This window comes from Symphalangus syndactylus, chromosome X (genome assembly GCF_028878055.3).
Source record: "Symphalangus syndactylus isolate Jambi chromosome X, NHGRI_mSymSyn1-v2.1_pri, whole genome shotgun sequence".
NCBI lineage: Eukaryota > Metazoa > Chordata > Mammalia > Primates > Hylobatidae > Symphalangus > Symphalangus syndactylus.
Window position 1 is genome coordinate 33,838,487 of NC_072447.2, and position 22,661 is coordinate 33,861,147.

The following is a 22,661-nucleotide window of genomic DNA, read 5'->3' on the forward strand; positions in this document are numbered from 1 at the left end:
TCTAACTTAGCTCCACCATCAATCTCATTATTCAAGATCTAGTTGAAATTTCCTCCTCTGAAACTATTTCACCTTCTCACTCTCTACTAAACTGCCTGCGTTCAGGCCAAGACCTAGGTTTAGTACTTATTCTATGATCCACTCTCCAAACAGATGTTTAATAAGTCTCCTCTCTCCCTCGGCACTAAGAAACCAGACCATTTCTCTGAATCACAGAATTTCAACAGCTTCTCCTTAAACATGTAACTTAATAAGTTTGTTCTCCCTCTGGTACTTTGCCTTGCAGTAACTTGTTTTTCATAAGGATTAGGGTATATGAGTACAAGCATATACTTCATTCAACAATTAAAGTGAGCTCCAAGATGAATAAGATGTGGTTTCTTCCTTCAAGGGCCTCATAATCTAGTAAAGAAAATAAAAACCTAAACACGCACAAAACTTGCAGAAGAATAAAAATGCATTAATAGAATGAAATGCAGCCACAAGTATATAAAAAAAAAATTCATTTAAGATCAGATCACTAAGATCAGATTACAAATTATTAAGATCAGATGACTAAGGTTTTCCTTTTTTCATTTAATATACTGTCATATTTGAAAAACCAAAGAAAAACAGTTGTTTTCATAATATGAACTAATGAAAGTGAGCTTTTGATTTTTTTTTGAGGTTTGCACATGTCCACTTTTTTAAGTTTTCTTTTTAATTGATGCATAACAATTGTACGTATTTATGGGGTAGAATGTGATGTTATGATCCATGTATACATTGTATACTGATCATGTAAGGGTATTTAGCTTATCCATCGCCTCAAATATTTATCATTTCTTTGTGGTGAAAACTTCAAAATCTTCTGTTTATTTTGAAATATACAATATAACATTGTTAACAGCTGCATATATATACATATATAATCGTCCCTCAGTATTCCCGGCAGATTGGTTCCAGGACCCTTAGTGCATCCCAAAATCCACACATCCTTAAGTCTCGCAATTGGCTCTGTGGAATTCAAGTACGGGAAAAATCGGCCCTCTGTATACACAGGTTTGGCATCCCACAAATGCTGTATTATCTATCTGCATTTGGCTGAAAAAAATCTACATGTAAGTGGACCTGTGCAGTTCAAAGCTGTGTTGTTCAAGGGTCAACTGTATATATAAAATTCCTTAACTTGGATAAAAATCCCTACACACACACACACACACACACACACACACACACACACAGTTCTATCCAAGTCAAGGAATTTTTGTTTCTAAAATATCATTTGTTCAAATACAGCATTTTATAATTTCCACTTATCCACCTTCTGAAAACTAGTGACTGATAGGTACTAACAATTTTCTAAATATAAGAGGAACTTTTTTTAATTAACAAGAGTGTTCCGCAAGGGCTATTGTAAAGAAATCTTCAAAAGTTAAATTCCTCTATGTATCAGCAATACAAAAAATATGAGGGGGAAAAGATCCTATTTACAAAAGCCAACAATAACCACTATCTATCTGGGAATAACGTTATCAATAAGCAAGACTGCACAAATAAAACTATAACACTTGACTCAACAGAGTGACATCCCATGTCACTGGCTGACTAGAATTAGCTGTTTAGAATTCAGAAGGGGATAGATGTTTTAATTTACAAGAATTAGCCTACTGTGATGTTTGGGGAGGAGAGGTGGGGGAGAAAAGGTTTTCACTTATTTACTTGTATATAAAGTTGGTTTATGCAACAATGCAAAGCTTTAAACAAAAATGTTAGAAAAATGTTAATTCTTCTAAAAGTGACTTATAATTTGAATGAAATTAAAATTTTAACTTGATGACATGATTTTAAAATAAATGAGAGTAACTAAATCCTTTTTGAAAATGAAGGGTGATAGGAAGGCTTAAAGCTTGCCATGCAATATATTAAAATATATTATAAAGCCATAATAGTTAACCATATTAAGAATGGTAAGACAAATTAATGGTATAGAATTGAAAGCCCAAAGACTTTCATATATATAATAATATTATATGATAAATGAGGTATCATAAAATCACTGGGAAGGGCTATTCAATAAATGGTCCTGGAAAAGTGGCTATTTCAAAATAAAAATCAATTTGTAAACTAACTTCATACTACACATCAAAATTCTATAAAGATTAAAATTTTGAAGTAAAAAATGAAGCCAGTATAAAAAAAGGAGATAAGCTAGGTGATAATTTCCCAGAGAAATCACAAAAGAAATCATCAATATACTAATCTACATAAAAATTTACTATTTCTGTGCATCAAAATCAATCGTAAACAAAATGAAAAGCAAACAAATTGGGAAGCAAAATTTGCCATGAATGACAAAGGAATAGTACACTAACCAGTAAAAAAAAAAATAAGGATCTCAATATAAAGGGCAAAGATTATTAACAAATGATGGAAGAAAAAATGTTCAAGCACTCGATTAATCTGAGAAATTCAAGCTTAGAACACTAAGCAGCACTCTCCCCACTTTAGTAGTAAGACAGATCAGTGCAAGCTTTCAGGAAATCAATTTGATAATGAATCCAAGTCCCATAAAATATACACACACTTTTGTCCAATAATTCCACATCTAAGAAATCCTTCCTAAAGAAATCATCAGAGCTGTGGATAAAGATTTATGAGCAAAAATAGCCAACGCAGAGTTACTGACAACGGCAAGAAAAATTGGAAACATAAATGGATTCTTTCCTTTCTAGCAGAGGCTCTTTCTACGAAGCACAGAATTTAGAATATAAGAGGTTTGGCTTTTGATTTACAGAGAATCTCATTTTTTTCTCAAGAAATGAACAATAGGATGCCACAGCCAGTTCTCTACCCTTCTCAAATCGATTATCTAATATTTAGGTCACCCTTAGCAAAACAGTGTCTTTTTGATCCCTCAGACCTACTATCTCCTAGGCAACTGATTGAATAAAGAAAAATATAAAGCTTTGCTGAGAAATATATAATTTTAAAGACTTAATAAATGGAATGACACATCTTGTCCCTCAGCTGTGGGAAGGGGGTTAGTGGTAGGGGACATAAAAGAGGAAGAGGCAGACAGACAGACATAGCATTTTAACCCCCTGTTTGTGTTGTATTTTTTAATAGCTTTATTCAGATATAATTTACATACCATAAAATTTACCCATTTCAAGTGTACAATTAAATGGTTTTATGTATCTGCAGGATTGTACAGCCATGACAGCAGTGTAATTTTAGAACATTTCTATCACCCCAAAAAGTAACTTCACGCCCACCAAAAATCACTTTCCATTCCCACATTCAGCTTTAGGCAAACACTAATCTGCTTTCTATCTCTAGGGATTTGCTTATTCTGCACATTCATATCAATGGAATCATACAATATGTGGTCTTTTGTGACTGGCTTCTTTCACTTAGCATAATGTTTTCAAGGTTCATCCATATATGAGGACTTCATTCCTTCTTACGATATTCCATTTTGTGTATAGACCACATTTTGTTCAGCCATTCATCCACTGGTGGACATTTGGGTTGTTGCCACTGTTTGGCTATTATGAATAATGCTGTTATGAACATTCATGCACAGTTATGTGTGGACATATATGTTTTCATTTTTCTAGAGTCTGGAATACTGGGTCATATGGGTGACTGTTTTCCAAAGTGGCTGTACCATTTTACATTTCCACCAGCAGTGGGTGAGTTGTTCATACTATTCCCTTACAATCCTTTTAATTTCTCTTAAGATTGGTAGTGATGTTCGATCTTTAATTCCTCATATAGTAACTTAAATCTTCTCTCCTTTTTTCTTGATCAGTGTAGATAAGGTTTATCAAGTTTGTTGATCATTTCTAAGGATCAACTATTTGTTTCATTGATTTTCTATAGTTTTTCGATTCTCTATTTCATTTATTTACACTGTAACCTTTATCATTTCCTTCTTTCTGCTTGCTTTGAGTTTAGTTTGCTTTTCTTTTCTAGTTTCTTAAAGTAGAAGGGCTATTAATTTGAGATCTGTCTTCTTTTTGTATATAGGCATTTGCAGCTGTCAGTTTCACTTGAAACACTGCTTTAGCCACAGGCAGTACATTTTTGCATGTCATGTTTTCATTTTCATTAATTTCAAAGTATTTTAAAATTTCCCTTGTGAATTCTTCTTTGGCCCATTGGTTATTTAGGAGCATACCGCTTAATTTCTATGTATTTGTGAATTCCCCCAATTTCCTTCTATTGTTGATTTCTAATTTAATTCCACTGTGATTGGAGAACATACTTTGTATGATTTTAATCCTTCTAAATTTACTGAGACTCCTTTTTTTTTTTTTTTTTTGAGACAAAGTCTCACTCAGTCGCCCAGGCTGGAGTGCAGTGGCGCGATCTCGGCTCACTGCAAGCTCCGCCTCCCGGGTTCACGCCATTCTCCTGCCTCAGCCTTTCAAGTAGCTGGGACTACAAGCGCCCGCCACCATGCCCGGCTAGTTTTTTTGTGTTTTTAATAGAGACGGGGTTTCACTGTGTTAGCCAGGATGGTCTCGATCTCCTGACCTTGTGATCCACCTGCCTCGGCCTCCCAAAGTGCTGGGATTATAGGCGTAAGCCACCGCGCCTGGCCACTGAGACTTCTTTTACAGCCTAGCATATGGTCCATCCTGGAGAAGGTTCCATGTGCATGTGATCACAGGTTGCTTCATGAAAACACATTTTGTTATTTTCCATAAATCTCTAATTTCTTCCCAATGCTCTGGGTTCTTACTAGCAGTTTACTACTTTTAATAGCAATTACTACTGTATTCGGTGAGTGACACCCTATCCCACTTCACTCTATTGCCTCCCTATCCCAAAACCTGTTTTCTTTACTCATTTTTAATCTTCACAATTGCCCTGAGGGAATTAACAAGAGCATTTCCTTGTTTTACAAATGGGAAACTTGGAAACACAGGGGGAATCTGCAACTTGTCTAAAGTGCTGCAGAAGCTGTGGAGGTGCAGCAGGAGTGGTCTGGGGCCTCCCAACAGCCATCCTCCCTGCAATAAGGTCCTGCTGCCACTGAGCCTATTCAGGTCTCCAGAGAAACACAAATGCGACAAGCAGGCTAGTCCTCCTCAAATGCTCTTTTTCATGAACAGGCACATGCAGAGGAAGCTTCTGGCTGGTCTCTCTTTCCCTTCCTGGTTGAAACAATGAGGGCAGCCCACCTGGCACTGCAGCTGGGCCCGCTGTTGGCCTAATCATGAGTTAGGGAGGTGGGCCATGAAATGTCCTCATTGTTTGGGTGCAACAGTCTTAAGGATTCAGAAGCACAAAAAGCCAAGAATCCAAAGACTAAGCTGAGGCTGCACATGGCATCAGAGAGACCAGGCTGTGATGACAGATCAACAGATATAATTGGAAGAAAATGCCCCTTTTCCAGAGCTTACAGCAAGTGAATATAGCTGCTGTCCCCATATAACGCAACAAATGCAACCAGCACCTAAATATTATCTACCTTTAATTACTTTTTTTTTTTTTTTTGAGACAGGGTCTCCCTCTGTCACCCAGGCTGGAGTGCAGTGGTGCGATTTCAGCTCCACTGCAACCTTCACTTCCGAGGCTCAGACAATCCTCCCACCTCAGCCTCCCAAGTGGCTGGGACTACACGCACACACTGCCATGCCCAGCTAATTTTTGTATTTTTTATAGAGACTATATCTCGCCATGTTGCCCTGGCTGGCCTTGAACTGCTGGGCTTAAGAGATCCTCCAGCTTTGCCCTCCCAAAGTGTTGGGATTACAGGCATAAGTCATCACACCTGGCCTGATTACCTTTCATTAGCAGCCTCCCACCCAGAAAAACTTCCCTTTGGAAAGGAGGCTCCCATGTGGGGCTTAGCCAAGGCCAGAGCCGAGGAGTGTCCTTTTCAATTCGCTGGGCAGAGGCTCCATGTTCGTTTGCCTGGGATGTCAATAAGTGGGTCCCTCTGTAACCTCTGTAACTCTGTGATTCCAGAATTCTAAAGAGGCAGGCTATGTGGTTTTTCCTCACAACCCCACATGTGGGTCTATTACTTGAACTCAAATGCCAGCCTGTTTCACTAGTAGGGAGAGAAGAACAAGGCTCTTCTTTATAAACGTTCAGTGTTTTAATGGTATCAAGAAAAGCTAAGACTACTGTCTTTCAATCAAAGCAAGTAGAGAAGGCAATGAGACTATGTTGACTATGTAGAGACTGTCATCATAATAAAAACCACCTCTGGAATCACAGGTTCCATCGTGATCCAAGTCTCAGGTAGACCTGAACACCCTGGCCTCACCAGTTGCTAGGTTGGGTCTCCTCAGCCTGCTTTTCGTGCCAAAGCCCAGACTAGGACTTCCACTCATGTGTCTAAGCCTCATTCTTAGATACAAGGACCCAAGAAATGATCAGAGGGAAAATTCCCTTTCAGCTTGTCACTTGAAAAACTACCAAAAGGACTGGCTTTCAAGTTTCAGATTCAAAGAATGTTCTCCTAGCATCATCTAACTCATGTTTTTTTGACAGCACAGGCTTAAGAAGCCTTGCCAGTTATTTCTCTGAGTGCCAGCACCACCATCTCCACTCACTTACTCAAACATTTCCCATGAGAGGTGGAACCTGAAGATTATCTTGGGGATGCTTACAGAGCTCCTTGTCCTGTATCTTAAAGCCCGACATATCCCAAAGTGGAGTCTCAACTAGTATTCAATAACATGCAGTTCCATGATCAAAGATAAGCAGGTCTCCTTACCATAGGCCATCTGAGAGCCTGTACTACGGTAATGTGCTCGTCAGTCTCCAAGATGGTGTTAGTGCTGCAGCTGAAATTTGACCAGAGAGGCAATTTTCTCTCCCCGCTTGTCTGTCTGTCTCTCCCCGCATCCCTCCTTTGTGGAATAGTCAGAAGGGCTATAATTCCATACAACACACACTGGGAAATGCTGGGCTGGTTCCTATCTGAGCATGTCACCCTTGGTGCAAAGTCTCCTCACTACTAGATGGAAATATACAATAGGACCCACTTTCACGACATGCCTCATACAAATTTGGGCACACTAAGATCCAACTCAGGCCTTGTGAAAATAAGCACCATATACAATGGTGCAATGTGATTGAACCCAAAGCTATCCTCAGAGCCTAGTGTACTGTGTGGAGCTTGCACAGTTCCAGCATTCTATACTGTGTGAATTATAAACTCCTCTGCAACATGAGCAAACTTCAGTGGGCATCGATTATACGGACTCTGACTTTTACAAAGGTACTTAAGGATTCATGTCAGCAATGCAAAAAAAAAAAAAAAGAAGAAGTCAGATTGGCCAGGCACGGTGGCTCACGCCTATAATCCCAGCACTTTGGGAGGCCGAGGCGGGCAGATGACTTGAGGTCAGGAGTTTGAGACCAGCCTGACCAGCATGGCGAAACCCCATTTCTACTAAAAATACAAAAATTAGCCAGGCATAGTGGCAGGTGCCGGTAATCCCAGCTACTCAGGAGGCTGAGGCAGGAGAATGGCTTGAACCCAGGAGGTGAAGGTTGCAGTGAGCCGAGATCATGCCACTGTACTCCAGCCTAGGGGATGGAGCGAGACTCTGCCTCCAAAAAAAAAAAAAAAAAGACTTATATGTGCCTTATGCAGAGAGTTTGGAACTCTGAATGCATTATTCCCATAGAAGCAAAGTTATAAATGGTGATTAAGTTCCTAGACTGACCCACAATGCAGCTAAAATAAGTCACATCTGCAATATTATCAACAACTAAAAACTGAAAAATAATGAGATTAAATAAAAGACATTTTTATTTATCAAAAATACTTATGCTCAGTGACATACCAAGCGGGGGCAGTCTGTGCCCAAGCAAGAAGGGGGCTGCCTGTAGAGAATTCACAAACAATAATGAAACAATAATGAAGCCAAAAAGTTAGTTGGCTTTTTACTTTCACCACCTGCTGACAATTGAAAACAACATTGGTAATAAAATATTGCTCCTTTGAGGAAAAATGGGTTCAACAAAAAGTGAAGAAGTAGTTAAGGGTACTTGGAGCTACTAAGGAGGTGACTTTGGCATACATACCTACAGGGATTTCAGTGTCATTCTTTATTTTGTCCAAATTATTATCTATATCTAGAGTCATGCCTATGGGAGTCCTTTTTTTTTTAATCCTCATTAACAATAATCCTGGTCTGTAGGGGTATCACAAATAGAACAAGGATCAGGAAACAGATTCTATGAGTTCAAAGAGCAATTCTTAGGCGAAAAAGCAAAAGGGCTAAAAAAATCCATAAGTAATGTGAGAAGCCATGGGTCTGGGATGGAATTGCACAAATAGTGAACACTGAGTCAGAGGAATCAAAGGCACCCTCCATCAAGATTCTCCCAAGGAGAAGGAAAAGGTGGGCAAAAAGAGGAGCTTCCTAGGAGAGCCACCAGGTGGAGCCACCACCACAAACCCACTTCATGGCTTATCCTCTGGGTAGATTTGGGCAGACACCAGCAGGAGTATGGCGGGAGTCTTAAACCCACGACTAACCCATGGGAGACTCATTAGTGTTAATGCCTTGAAATCAGAAGACACAGAGATAGAAAGGAGATTAAACATAACAGAAAAAAAAATCTAAAAACCAATTTTATCAATGACCCATACATAATCGCAACATGATGGCTATAACCTTCTATGTACTTCTTACCATGCATTTCAGCACCCCTCACTTTAGGCTCAATAGGTTCAGAAAATAACATGAAAAAGGGCAACACACACTCTAACATCAATTGCTGGTGCTAACAACGCAGTGTCCCAATAAAACTTGCCAGAAATGCAGCCAGGGATCAGTTAGTTTAAAAGACTTCTTTAAAGGCTCTTGACTCCCGAGCTTTTGAGAATGAAGGCCCACTGGAAAATAAGACTATAGATGCATATACAGATACATTCGCACAGATGCATATATTACTGAATGACTATATATCATATCCATCCCCATTCACTGCCAGGTTGCCAGATTTTCATTTCCCCTGGGAAAGACCAGCTCAGGTGATAGCCAAGAGCTTCTACACAACAGTAATGTCTTCTGTTAACTCTTATTCTATCTGTCCATAAACACCAGCTCCTTAAGTCAAATAAACAGGCAATCTTGAAACTCAAAGAAAAGTCTGACCCCAAATGAAACATTTTCAGATTCCCAGTTAACTGGTGAGAATTCACATTTATTTCTCCAATAGAAAATTTGAAAGAAACAAAGTCTCATCTCTACAAACAAACCCCCAGATCTCACATTTACCTTAAACAACAAACCACTGGCAAACCAAAGAGGTTGACATTTTCTTTATTAAGGACATACTTTTTTCCATCCTTTGTTTACAGTTTCATTTCTGCCAAAGAGCTCATGGCCTATCAAGATCCACGCCACCGCCTTGGCGCCATGAGGAGCATTCCAGGCCCTCACACTAAAAGCTAGAAAAAATGTTTCCCTTTCAGGGGAAGGGGGGAACGGATGGGCGGTCACTTAGATCTGTTTAGGGCTTGGAATGACCAGTGCTGAAACCATGAGAAGAAAGGTAAACATTAAGCAAAATTCTTCTGACAGCCACAGGTAGCAGACCAAAATGGAGAGCCCTTCCGTGTAGCAAACACGAGGCCCATGTTAATATGGAAGAACTTCTGCACTAACTTTTAAAGCAACAGTGTGTCACCAGAGAAAGAGCAGCCGTTGATCCCTCTGTTAAGGAAAACTTTTGAGTGGAACCTGTCTGAAGGATTAAACACACCAGAAATGAACCCACAGAGCAATGTTCTACAATCAGTCATACCCACATATCAATTCTGAGAGCAACCCTCCCCCATCTTAACTTGAATCTCATGAGACAGACGATCTCACCTCGTAGCATCAGAGCTAGACCTGTTACAAATAACATCTTTTAAACCGTCAGATCTTTCAGCATTAATCTCTGGAAGGGGCAGTAAAATGCAAATGCACAAAAAACCTTAAATAAAGATGGTAAAAGCAGTTTATCTTTGGGAAGGCAGATGCCAAAGTAGCAGAGCGACTTAAAAAGATGACTATAAAATACATTTTGTATCAGGAGAGCATAATAATATAGCAAAAAATAGTAAATGTGCAAAATACAATAGAGACTTACCAAACACTGAATTCATGATAAACTGGAAATAGAAACAAGGACATATAAAGCCAACCAGAAACCCACGGAGTGGCTTCACATTCAGAATGACAGAAGTAAATATAAGACACATCCCCACCTTGCCATCAAAATGATATAAAAAATGTGCAGCACTTTCTCAACGTTCCCCAAGGGATACAACAGACTGAGTTACTTGCAGGCAGGACTGGCTGGTGTTTTTCCAGTCTCTATCTGCCCCATTACCAAGCACAAGGCCAGGTGCATAGTAGGCATGCACTAAACATGTACTACTGAATGTTTATGGGTGTCTACCAAAAAGTGAGGAAGGAACAATGTCCAAAATTCCAGGCAACAGGAGAGGTTCAGAGAGAGGCAGAGATACATCTTCTCCGCATGCACTGTTAACAATGCAAACGAGAACCCTGAGATGGAACCTGGTCCTCACACGGGCCAGCAGGGTATTGATGACAGCCCGGATACTTAACTGATCACATGAATAAAGTTAGCCGGGAAATCCTTCTAAGGATCAAATAATTTTTTCTTTTTTTTTTTTGTTTTTTGTTTTGAGATAGGGTCTCACTCTGGCACCCAGGCTGGAGTGCAGTGGCGCTATCACAGCTCACTGCAGCCTCGACCTTCTGGGCTTAAGTGATTCTCCCACCTCAGCCTCTTGAGTAGCTAGGACTACAGGTGCATGCCACCACACCCAGCTAATTGTTTTATTTTTTTAGAGAAGGGGTCTTGCTATGTTGCCCAGGCTGGTCTTGAGCTCCTGGGCTCAAGCAATCCTCTCACCTCAGCCTCCCAGAGTGCTGGGATTACAGGAATGAGCCACTGTGTCCAGCTTGATTTTTTGTTTCATTTTTAATTCATGTAGGTAAGAGTCTATATTCAAATGGACAAAAATCCACTGTTCATTTTCAAGAACCTATTTAGGATATTTGCTAACTGTTCAAACTTCCGTTTTATTCAATTTTTCTTCTAAACTCAACATTTGAATGCGTTTTTTTGTTTGTTTGTTTGTTTTTTGAGATGGAGTTTCACTCTTGTTGCCCAGGCTGGAGTGCAATGGCACAATCTTGGCATTTGAGTGCTTTTTAAAAAAAGTCTCTATATATCAATGCTCCAATTTAGGAGGGCCCATCATTCTCTTTTATGGGTTTAATGATCGAAGAAACAAAAGAATAAATCATTCTTCGAAGAAAACATACAACTCTTTTCTGTCTGGTTCATCAAGAGAACGACATTTGGCTCCAAGTAAAGTTTTCACATTTTCTGGCTTAACTCATCAATATACAGGAGTCTGGGATAACTTCAGTACAACATCCATGCTGCAAGTTTAAATGAAAAACGACTTCTTATTCCTCAGGAAAGGCTTGTTTTAAACAGGAAGCTCTTTCACTATGACTCAGGAAGGGACCACAGAAATGGCCAGAAGTGGGCACGGACACAAGTGCCCCTAAGGTTCTGATGCCAGAATGTGTAGCCAGTGGCTGCCAAGTCAGCTGGGAGGACGTACTTTCTCTCTCTCAATTCCAGTCACATCATCTTCTCAAATCAAAAGCCAGCCAGTCACGGTGGCTTATACCTGTAATCCCAGTGCTCTGGGAGGCTGAGGTAGGAGGCTTGCTTGAACTCAGGCGTTCAAGACTAGCCAGGCAACATGGCAAAACCCCAGCTCTACAAAAAATCAGTCAATTAGCCAGGTGTGGTAGCTCGTACCTTGTAGTCCCAGCTACTCAGGAGGCTGAGGTAGGAGGATCACCTGAGCCTGGGGAGGTCGAGGCTGCAGTGAGCCATGATCGCGCCACTGCACTCCAGCCTGATGTCAGAATGAGAGAGCCTGGGTGTCAGAGTGAGACCCTGTTTCAAAAAAAAAAAAAAAAACAAAGCCCATGGAGTCATTCCAGCACCCCCCTAAATCAACTCTGCAGACGTTTACAAACGTTAAAGCTGAAAAGTGAAACTAATCAGTCCCCATACTAAGGTTTCCATAGCCCTGGCTTTTTCTCAAGGCTATGAATAGCTTCCTTCAAACCCAAGATGTCTTCTGACCTTATGCAGGTGTCTGGGGAGGGTGAGCTCATCCCACAATGTGAGGGACTACTACCTGTTTGCAGTTGCTGCAAAGTGAGGCATGTCACAAGACGCAAAAACAGCTGGACACAATTGGGCAAACTTCTTCAGCTAGGACTATCTCAAGTTCAGGACCCAGTGAAGTGGTTCAGTTTCAGACTCATGATAGAAATAAATGTCAATCTTTCATTATTAAACTAACTTCAAGCATGTATCAAATGATAAGGTCCACATAAAGAAAACAGTCATCTCATCTTTGATCAAGTTGAAGGAAGAGAACTTGTGTTCATTCTATTAAATTCTTACAAGGGTCCAAGACTGAATCACAAGGTGGACTCAACTCATATCCTCTAAGATCCCATGTTAGCGAATCAAAGCAGGCTGTTAATAAATCCTGAAAGCAACTTCCTTCCCTAACAGCCACAACAACAGTAATAGACCAAAACATCCGAAAGGTTGCTGGAGACAAAGCTTGATGATGGAAACAAAGAGGGAGGAGGCCCTTCAGTCATTTATGATAACTCATAAGACTTTAAAAATTAGTTGGACGGAAGTGTTTACAAGTAACTAGAATCATCCCACAGATTTAGCCTCTGATCCTTGTTTTAAGGGGGGGAAAAGTGTTTTTTTCATTGATTTTGGGTGGGAAAAAAATGTAGCTTTTGAGCTCAGTACAATGAACTATTTATGTGGCCTGACAAGGCCAATCAATCTACCCCCGCTGTTTATTATAAGGGGTAGCAGAATACTGGTAGTCTTGACGGGTGGGGGAGGGCCAGAGGCAGCCCTGGGCCTGGTACACAATGCTTCCCTTCAGCTGGAAATTTATGTTAGGCCCAGGTGACCCAGGAGGTCAGGGTGAAGCCTCGGACAGAATGAAGATGATTTGTTATGGACTTCATATTTACAGAATGCCTCCGTGTACTCGGGTCCCACAACCACCGGTAGATTCCATATATAAAATGCCTCAGAGTGAAAGGTTGGCCATAACCAGGCTGCAGGTCCAAGGCAGAAGGCTTTCAAAATGGAATGTAAGGCAGTAAGCCATCCCTCTGCATTCCAATTTTTGGTGAATGAAAAATTCCATAGGGGAACTCAGAGGTCAGATTTTCAGTGGTGAAGAGATAATCATCTGAAAAATTCTATTCCTTCGTTGATTTAAAGTTCTCAGGTAATTTTACTAAACTCATCCAAATAATTACCTCAATTCTTTACCTTAATTAATTCCTTATCTTGTTAAATTAATTAATTACTTTAAATCTCTTATTGACTTGACAAAAACCAGGGCTGGCCAAAGAGGCCTTGCCGCTGGTCAACACGCGTGCAATTGCCGTGCCCGCGGACCCAAGAGGCAGGTGGAGGAATGGGAGGGCTCCTTCTCATTGGTTTGGAAGTGCTGAAAGAACACACACTGAACTCTAGCTCACCAAATCCAGTGAATGCATGTCTCAGGAGTTTGAGAGCTTATTTGCAAGAATGCAGGAGGCACTTTTGGGCAAGACTGTGGTTTTACAGCAAAGGGCACTTAATTCTTAAAATGGGAAATCCCCTGCTTTGGTAGGATGAATTTAACAAAATGAGAAAAGAAAGAAAATCCTATAGCTGCTAACCAACGTGGGCCTCCAGCCAATATTTGATCTGAATAATTCAAAAAGGGAAATGTAACCCAGGGCAGCTGGAGGCAGTAGAGGAAGAGACAGGAAGGAAGAGAGGCACAAAGCTATGATCAATGGGCAGTTTATTGGACAAATTCTTATCCTGTCTAAATTTTATGAAAGATTAGCTGTTCTTCCTCCCCATGGTTATATAAACTTGCCTTCTTTTTTTTCTGGTTAATGGAACCCTTTGCTAATCTAGTTCCTGTGCCTGCTTTCAAACAGCTCTCTATTTCTCTTTAAGGAAGTAATAAGCCCACTAAAAGCTGGCAGCCAAGCGCTAACCTACAGGCATGCTCAGCATGTGCCCTGGCTATTCCAAGGTCGGGAAAAACGGAGGTACCCTAGTGTGCCCAGAGTATAAAATTGAGTGGGGTCATCTCTGCAGTCTTCTATTCTCTCTCACATTATTTCAAACAATTATCACCAAGAGGGGATGGGAGAAAAAAACAAAACTCCAACAAGCTGATACCTGAAAATCTGCCTTGAGGTCTCAAAAGAGAGAAAACAAGATTGTTAAAGGTCTTCTGGTCAGACAGATGTGTTAGCTATATCTTTGCACATTCTGCCTCACAAACTCAGAGAGGCAGGGTCTGCGCTAGGGAGCCTAGCAGTTGGAGAGAGAAATAAGTTGATAAGGTTTGCCTTAAATTAAAAGGAGAGGGTGGTCAGACATACTGCTCAGGCCTGCACCACAGCATTCTCTAAACTCACCTTTCATCCATAAAAATAGATAGAAAGTGAAATCTAAAGCCCCAGAAAAATCATCATTTACAAATGTAGTCCACTTTCCCACTGTCAAAAAATATTTTTATTAGTTCCCTTTATTACAGTTACTATACATATAGTCACTTGCCAAGTGTGTATGTGTGTATCATAAGGACAAAAGGACAAACTCTATTCAAAAGGACAAAACTCTATTCAATTTTTCAGCAATATAAAGTTTGACACAGTTCACCAGAAGTTTCCAGCTTTTGTTTGTGTGCAGGGAGGGAACCTCTTTTTCCTTTTCCATACCTCTCTTATTGGTTCTTAAAATCGTTTCAGAAGACAGCAAAGAGTTTCCACTGGGCACTTCGTGCAGGGGCTTTTCTGGAGCTTTGTTGGCGAGAGGGTCTTTCTTCATCTCTTTCTTTATTTCCTGTAAGGACAGATAAAAGGAAAACAAGATTATAGTTTGAAACTTTAGAATGCCTCTTGGACTATCTTAAGCTTCATCTTTCTGGAAATGAACTATAGCAATGCCAACTTAGCATAACATCATGTTTTAAAAACACCATTTTCTATATTTTTGTAGTTTTCTTACATTTATTAGAAAAGCACCTGGTCCTATAAAATGGAATAAGCCCCAGTATGGTGAGGTGACCTTATGTAACTATGGCCATCCCATGTGACTATAAAGAGAATGAGTGAAACATAAAAGTCACCATACAGCTCTAAGTGACAGCCTGTTCTTGTTAAACAATGACAAGCGTTGGCCACGCAGACTCACCCCCTTAAAAAGCCTTCTGATTTCTCTTCTTCTCAACAGAGATTTAAAGAAGCATATTCCCAAATTACAACTGTGCTCACAAGGATACTAAACCCAAAAGAAGATGATTCTAATGCATTTACAGTCATCAAGTTCCTCTGGCTTTTCAACTCTTGACAAAGAAAAAAAATAAGGATGGCTTATCACTCTAGATCAGGGGTCAGCAAATGAAAGCTCACCACTCACTTCTGTAAAGAAAGTTTCATTAGAACACAACTATACTCACGCATTTAAGTATTTTGTACAGCTGCTTTCATGCTACACCAGCAGAATTGAGTAGTTGCAACAGAGATCAAAGTCTAAAATATCTGGCCCTTTACAGAAAAAGTTCGCTGACCCCTGCTATAGGTAGACTCTTAATCAAAGCTCCATTAAGATCTAGATTTCTAAAATCTGATGGCTAATATAATTACTTCAAATTGCTTTAATAATTTACATAATTTTTTAAAAAGCATTAATAGACCAAGATAATAGTGACTCACAAAGTGTAAGTCTATATACAGGAATTCCCCCCCAAAGGAGTAAGGATTTTCTAGGCTTGTCTGAATCCATAATCACAGTAACTTGGGGAAAAGTGAAAGCCTAGGGGCTGACCCAAAGCATGGCTGAATGGCAGGAAGAGCTCAAAGATGAGGAATGCGTTCCTTAAAAAGAGCCCATGAGGTAAGGAATGGGGATGGGCTCCCCCCTGGAAGGAACAGAGATGCTAAATTAGGTAGAGGGCCATGATTAGGCCCGAGCAGAGGGCAGAGGCAGAAAGAAAGCAACAAAAGTTTGTCAAAGCAATGCCACTCCCCGCAGCTTCCTGCACATTTAAGAGTGTGTTAGTTACCATATCCAATTCCCCAGTTGCTGGCTCTGTTCACAGCAGCCTCACCCTCTCTTCCTCCCTCACCAGGGCCCCACCGGAAACCAACAACTGGGGCTGGCACTTTGCTAGGTTGAGTGTTTCAACTGGCATCCCAGAGGCCTAACCAGGCGAAGCTCAGCCCTGGCCCAACACCGGTACCTCTGCACACCACACAAAGCTGTGTGTGCTTGAATATATGTACACGGACACCTACCTCAGCAACCCCAGCACCTGCTAGAGCAGCAGTTGCTGGGGGTTCCTGTAGCCTCACAGGCAGATGGCATCAGGGGACAATCTGCAAACATTGCCCGCCTGAGCCACATGACAGGATGCTAACTTGGTGATGGCTGCCAGCCTGCTATGGCTCTGAAAGTAAAGACAACAAGCCACCAAGTGGGCTCATTTCCTCACCGGTTGCTTCTTTGGGGGAAGAACAGTTGCTCAAACCTCATTTTCCATCGCAGTGTGGGTATGACTGTGCACGCGCAAATTCCCCACCTAGACACAACGTGATGCAGTAACACAACAGAGCACAACACCCAACTTTGCCAAGGAGTAACTCAGAGAAAGTCAGTGGGTTGAGGACGACATAGCAAGTGTCTACTTAGCACTAACTGCTAATGGCATGCAGCTGGGGAAGGGTGAAAGAAGCAGCGCCAGCATTGTGAGGCTGGGGTGGTCCCTGGAGAAAGCCTCGGAAGCCATGGTTCTCATGAAGGCTCACCCCTACTCCCCAATGCTTCAGAGCAGCACATGGGGAGCAGCTGGCTAGGAAGGACTGGGTCTGATCAAGAGCAGGTGCTGAAGGGCTGAGAAACTGGCACCAGGAGAGAGGCTGGCCCATAAATTCCAGACTCCATTGTTCCCCCAGTAATTGTTTACATTTGCCAAATAGAGAAGCTGAATGATGAGTGAATTGCTTAAGTTGCTTCTTTAGGTGGAAGCAGGGAGGAGACAAAACCTAAAATATGTCTTGCATTTTTTTCAGAGAAACCAATCGGACACATGGCCGTGGCAGTTAATTCTATAGGCTCCCCACCTGGATAACACCCAGGCTCAGTGCAGCCCCACCCAAAGCCAATACCTTTTCTCCAACCTGCCCCTTCTCCCAGGAGAGGCCAGCCTGTCTTCTTTGGTACCCCATCATCCACCCAATTACCCAAAGTAGAAAACTCAGTATTATCCCCCTATCTAAGCAGTCGCCCAGTCTGGCTGCATCTACTTTCTCAATCTCTCTGTTTCTTTCTCGTCCTCCTGTAGTATCTTAAAAACATAAAGGGAAAAAAATATAAATGCCAAGCAAAGGACTTGAATAGACATTTCTCCAAAGAAAACATACAAGTGGCTAATGAGCATGTGACAAGCTGTTCAACATCATTAGTCATTAGGGAAATGCAAATGAAAACCACAATGAAATACCCTTTCGTACCTACTAGGATGGCTAGAATTTTAAAAGCAAACAAGTGTTGATGAGGATGTGGAGAAACTGGAATCTTTGTATATTGCTAATGGGAATGGAAAATAGGGCAACTCCTGTGGAAAACAGTATGGCAGCTCCTTAGAAAGTTAAATATAGAATTACCATATGATCCAGCAATTCCACTTCTAGGTATATACTCAAAAGCATTGAAAGCAGGGACCCCAGCAGAATTGAAAGCTTTGCCCCCAAGGCAAACTTGTATGCCAGTGTTTACTGCAACTTTATACATAATAGCCAAAAGAAGGAAATAACCCAAGTGTCCATTAAGAGATGAATGGATAAACAAGATGTGGTATATCCACAAAATGGAATATTATACAGCCTCGAAAAGGAATAAAGTTCTGACACATGCTACAACATGGATGAACCTAGAAAACATTATGCTAAGTGAAATAAACCAGACACAAAGGGACAAACATTGTATGAGTCCACTTACGTGAAATATCTAGAATAGGCAAATTCATAGAGATAGAAAGTAGATTAGAGGTTACCTGAAAGGTTGGGAGAGGCAGAATGGGGAGTTATTGTTTGATAGTTAAAGGGTTCTCTTTGGATAGTGAAAATGTTTTGGACATAGATAGTATGGATGGTTGCATAACATTCTAATGTAATTAATGCTGACTGTACACTTAAAATAACTAAAATGGTAAATTTTATGTTACATATATTACCACAATAAAATGAATAGAAGACTCCCATATGAATAGCAGCTAACATCTGAGTGCTTACCATGTGCCAAACCCTGCTCTAAGAGCTTCACCTGGACTGCAACTTTTAATCTCCACTATAGCCCTACTCAGACACACACACACACCAAGACCCAGGGGGCTAAGCAAACTTGGTCAAGGTCAAACAAGTAGGAGCCAGGATTGGAACTCAACCTGTCTAGCTTCAGAGCTCATCTCTCTCATTTTTTTTTTTTTCTTTTGAGACAGTCTCACTCTGTTGCCCAGGCTGGAGTACAATGGCGTGATCTCAGTTCTCTGCAACCTCCACTTCCGGGTTCAGGCAATGGTCATGTCTCAGCCTCCCGAATAGCTGGGATTCCAGGCATGTGCCACCTTACCCAGCTAATTTTTGTATTTTTTAGTAGAGACAGAGTTTCACTATGTTGGCCAGACTGGTCTCAAGCTCCTGACCTCAAGTAATCTACCCACCTTGGCCTCCCAAAATGCTGGGATTATAGGCGAGAGCTCATCTCTTAACCACTCTTTCCTGGAGTACTGCCTGGATTATAGTCATGTCCTCCTGCCTCCAATCTCTCCCCTCCCAGTTCAGCCTCTGCATAATGGACACTCAAATGTCTGTTGTTCTTGTCAGTCTCTAAAGAAATCTCCAGTTACTTCCAAAAGACCACAGGACAAGCTTTCATTCAAACACTTTTCAAATTGAACAGCAAACCACAAGTCCCTGTGTACTTGATTCTGGCTAAAAATATCTGACATGCATGCTGACCCCACAGAACCAATTACCATGCAAATGTAAGTTGGGGGGTGATGCACTGCTTGGACAACACCTCATGTTCACAGAATCCTGATGTCATGGATTCCTATCCACAGGCTCTAAAAATAGGTGATGATGCTAGCAATGATACAACTGTACACTGGCAAAGGCTTATAAATTAAAGTGCTTTAGCAGCTATTTTTTCCACTTGTTCCTAACAACAACACTGTCAGGAAAAAAAAAAAACTGATTTTGCCAAACACATATTTTTATACATAAGAATAGTGAGACCCAGTCAGAGAAGATGCAAGACCAGATGAAGGCCACAAAGCTAGCAAGGGGCAGAGCTGGCCATGAGACCAAACTCTGAGCCTTCTAGGCAGAGCTCTCCTAGTACATCTCACCTCCTAAGAAGAACCAGTGGCATGACTATAGGAGGGAGACTCAAAACCACTCAGCCTGTGGCTCCAGTGGAAAACTTAGCTTCCCTCCACAATTAAATGATGTAACAGATCACCTTACCTATAAAGCCCAAGACTGTTGAGGCCCAAATCTTTGAAGTCCCTTATCATCCATCCACATAGAAGAGCTCCTTCCTGCAGAAGAGGGTTGGCTTGGAACCACAGCAACTCCTGCCTCTGTAAAGCTGCCAACAGCCATGTACCTGGAGCTCTCCGAGGTTCTGATCCAGGTCATGGGACTCTGGATTTCCTGGGACTGGGGGTTCCTAGAACCCCGTCTTTAATTGCAACTTTCGGACCATCAGGCCCATGTTTTTTACCATTTGTTAAGAACCTGGGTCCTATAATCTCAGTAGTAGAGGCCACACCCTGGACCAGAATTACAGGCCATGAGGGCTTATGGAGATGCATACATAACTGCCCACATATATAAATCAGCAATGATTTTGCTTGCTTAAAGACAATATAGAATAGACAGGGTATCAGCAAACCTCTTCAGAAAGCAAAGGAAACCCAGCTTCTTTTTATCTCAAATCTGATCTCTTAACAATGGAAACTCAGCATGTACAATAAAACTGAGGCCATCAATAAGATATCAATACTGCAAGGACACTTCAGCTGTGTCACAAGGACCACTTGAGAAAAGGAAGAGAACTTACACCATTTCCTTCCCAAAAGCATTGTACCAAACAGAGCCTGGGATGGCTCACCCACATTCAGAGACCAAAAAGCCCCAATAATGCCACTCTGGCAAAAATTCACGACACATTCAGCGGCCTGCAAACAGCAGCCTCACCGGGCAAACAGATGATGTGCATGCAACTGCGAGCTATGCTAGGATGGTCTGCTTTCTGATAAGCTGCGTTGCCTGGATCTGGCTGGCTGCCGAGCCAAGTTGGCTACCTCTTTTCTCTTCTCCCTCACCATCCATTTCATACTTTACAGGTACTGGCGAGTTGGCTGGGTTCAGTGTTAACTCCTTTAAATTAACTGGTCGGTCTGTAACAAAATACTACACAGTAAAATACCAAAATATGATCAGTTTGGGGGCCCCTTCCTCCTTTCATCCATTACTTCTTTCACCATTCATAACACAGTTTAAGGCACAGGCTTCACGATGAATGGAGAATGATGCTGTGCATCAGAAAACCAGAACTAGTAGTGACGTCATCATTTATCAGAGGTGTGACCTTGGGGGCACTACTTAAAGTCTCTATGCAGCCCTTTTGTCATCTGTAAAAGAGGTCTAACAATAAACACACCATCCGAGAGGTGTCTTCAGGATCAAAGAGTGAATTAGAGAGTAGCATACAAATTGATTATCTACTCTCATTATTAAATAGCAAATACTATTTCAAAAAGAAGTATACATAACAACACAGATGAAATTCAGTCATAATGTTGAATGACAGAAGCCAGACATAAAAGATTATGTACTGTATGATTCCAATTATGTGAAACCCAACAATAGGCAAAATTAATCATTGGTGAGAGATCTCAGAACAGCAGTTACCCTTGGGGAGGCGTACCGGGGAGTCTCCTGGGAGGATGAAAATGTCCTATAACAAGATCTGGGTGATGGTTACACAGGTGTACATAGACCAAAATATTCATTGAACTGTACTTCTAAGACCTCTGCACTTCACTGCATGCAATTTCAATTTAAAAGAACACCATAAATGCTTAAACTGAAAGAAGACAGATTCTTTTAAATTGAAATGTGCTGATATTTTGTCCTAGGAGGTCAGAAATACACAAAGCTAGTGCGTGGGTATTTTAATGTTCATCTCAGGTGGTGAGATGTTTTCTGGGATCACCATCAATGGGGCAGGTGGTCGGAATGTGCCAGATGCACCCTATGGAGTGGGTGAGCCACGCGTGTCTCATCTCACCTATCCAATCAGATGAATGGATCTGTTCCCAAGAGGGCATTCTTGTTTTCCACCTCAGCTGTTTTCCCCCTATCTTGCCAGATTTCCCTCTCTCCTGTCACCAACAGTATTGGCACACAGAGCCGGCTGGTGCCACGGACACCAGGGAAAGCTGGGCACCACCCTGACCTGCCCAGAATGCTGGTCCTGGTACTTCTCTCTGCATTTGAAGAGCTGAGTGAGGTTGGGCAGAGCCCCCTTGGCTTAGGGTGGAAGCAGGGCAGGGAAAACAGACATCACTCATCAGCCTGCCCTCAATCCTGCTCTATTTCTTTCCGGAGGAAAGGCTTCCTTTAGACCCAGACGTGGCTGCGGGATCACAGCTGTGCCCCCTGCGCTAGTTCATAGAAAACCATTTTGCAAAATTACCACTGGCAGGAGATTTTTAAAAATCACTAAAAACAAACACTTTCACCAAATCTACTGATCAAGAGAGCTTTGAATAGACACAGAATCCTAGAATAGCACATTGCTCCCCAACATGCATATCTCTCCCCTGGCCCCACCCCACCCCACACAAAAGGCAAGTCTGAGGAACAGCTGCCCCGTGAGTATGTTCCCTTCGTGCAGAGACTGTGCCTTCCCAGTATTTGGCTCTCTTCACAAAAGGCTGGTCTGTCTCAGAACACCTGGGAAGACACAGCAAGTATTCTGAGAGTATGGCAGACTATCAAGGGGAGCTTCAGCTGTAGCTATAAGATTCTGTTTCTTTAAAAAATATATCTGATTACCACAATAAAAGAAAATACCCATGCTATCAAACCATCAAGTGCACCAACTTCATTAGAGAGAACTGTAAAGAAGAAAAAAATACATAAAGCAAATATGGCAAAATATGAGGATTTAATAAAGCAAGGGTGGTGGGCACATAGGTATTTGTTATATGCTTTAAATATTTCATAATTTGCCCTAAAATTACATAGCGAAACCATGTTGATGTCTCACACCACAATGGCTTTCTCATACTTACAAAATATGCTGATGCTCAGAAAAGGGCTTTGACATATAAATATTCTGATGGTATTTTCAGCTCAAAGCTAACAAGGAAATTTCAAGAAATGTAACAGGTCTATTACCATGTTCTATGTCAATCTTTAACTGCATATTTGCAATATCATATACTTGCAGTATTA

At 41.3% G+C, this 22,661-nt stretch overlaps 1 protein-coding gene across 12 annotated transcripts in view; it reads right to left on the minus strand.

The window, feature by feature from the left end:
* SH3KBP1 (SH3 domain containing kinase binding protein 1) overlaps nucleotides 1–22,661 on the minus strand; it is a 356,671-nt gene that overhangs the window by 200,238 nt on the left and 133,772 nt on the right. For all 12 annotated transcript variants that reach the window (XM_055269199.2, XM_055269203.2, XM_055269200.2 and 9 more), the window contains one exon: nucleotides 14,850–14,973. In XM_055269199.2, the coding sequence (XP_055125174.1) occupies nucleotides 14,850–14,973 (124 nt within the window). The remainder of the gene's footprint in view (nucleotides 1–14,849; nucleotides 14,974–22,661) is intronic.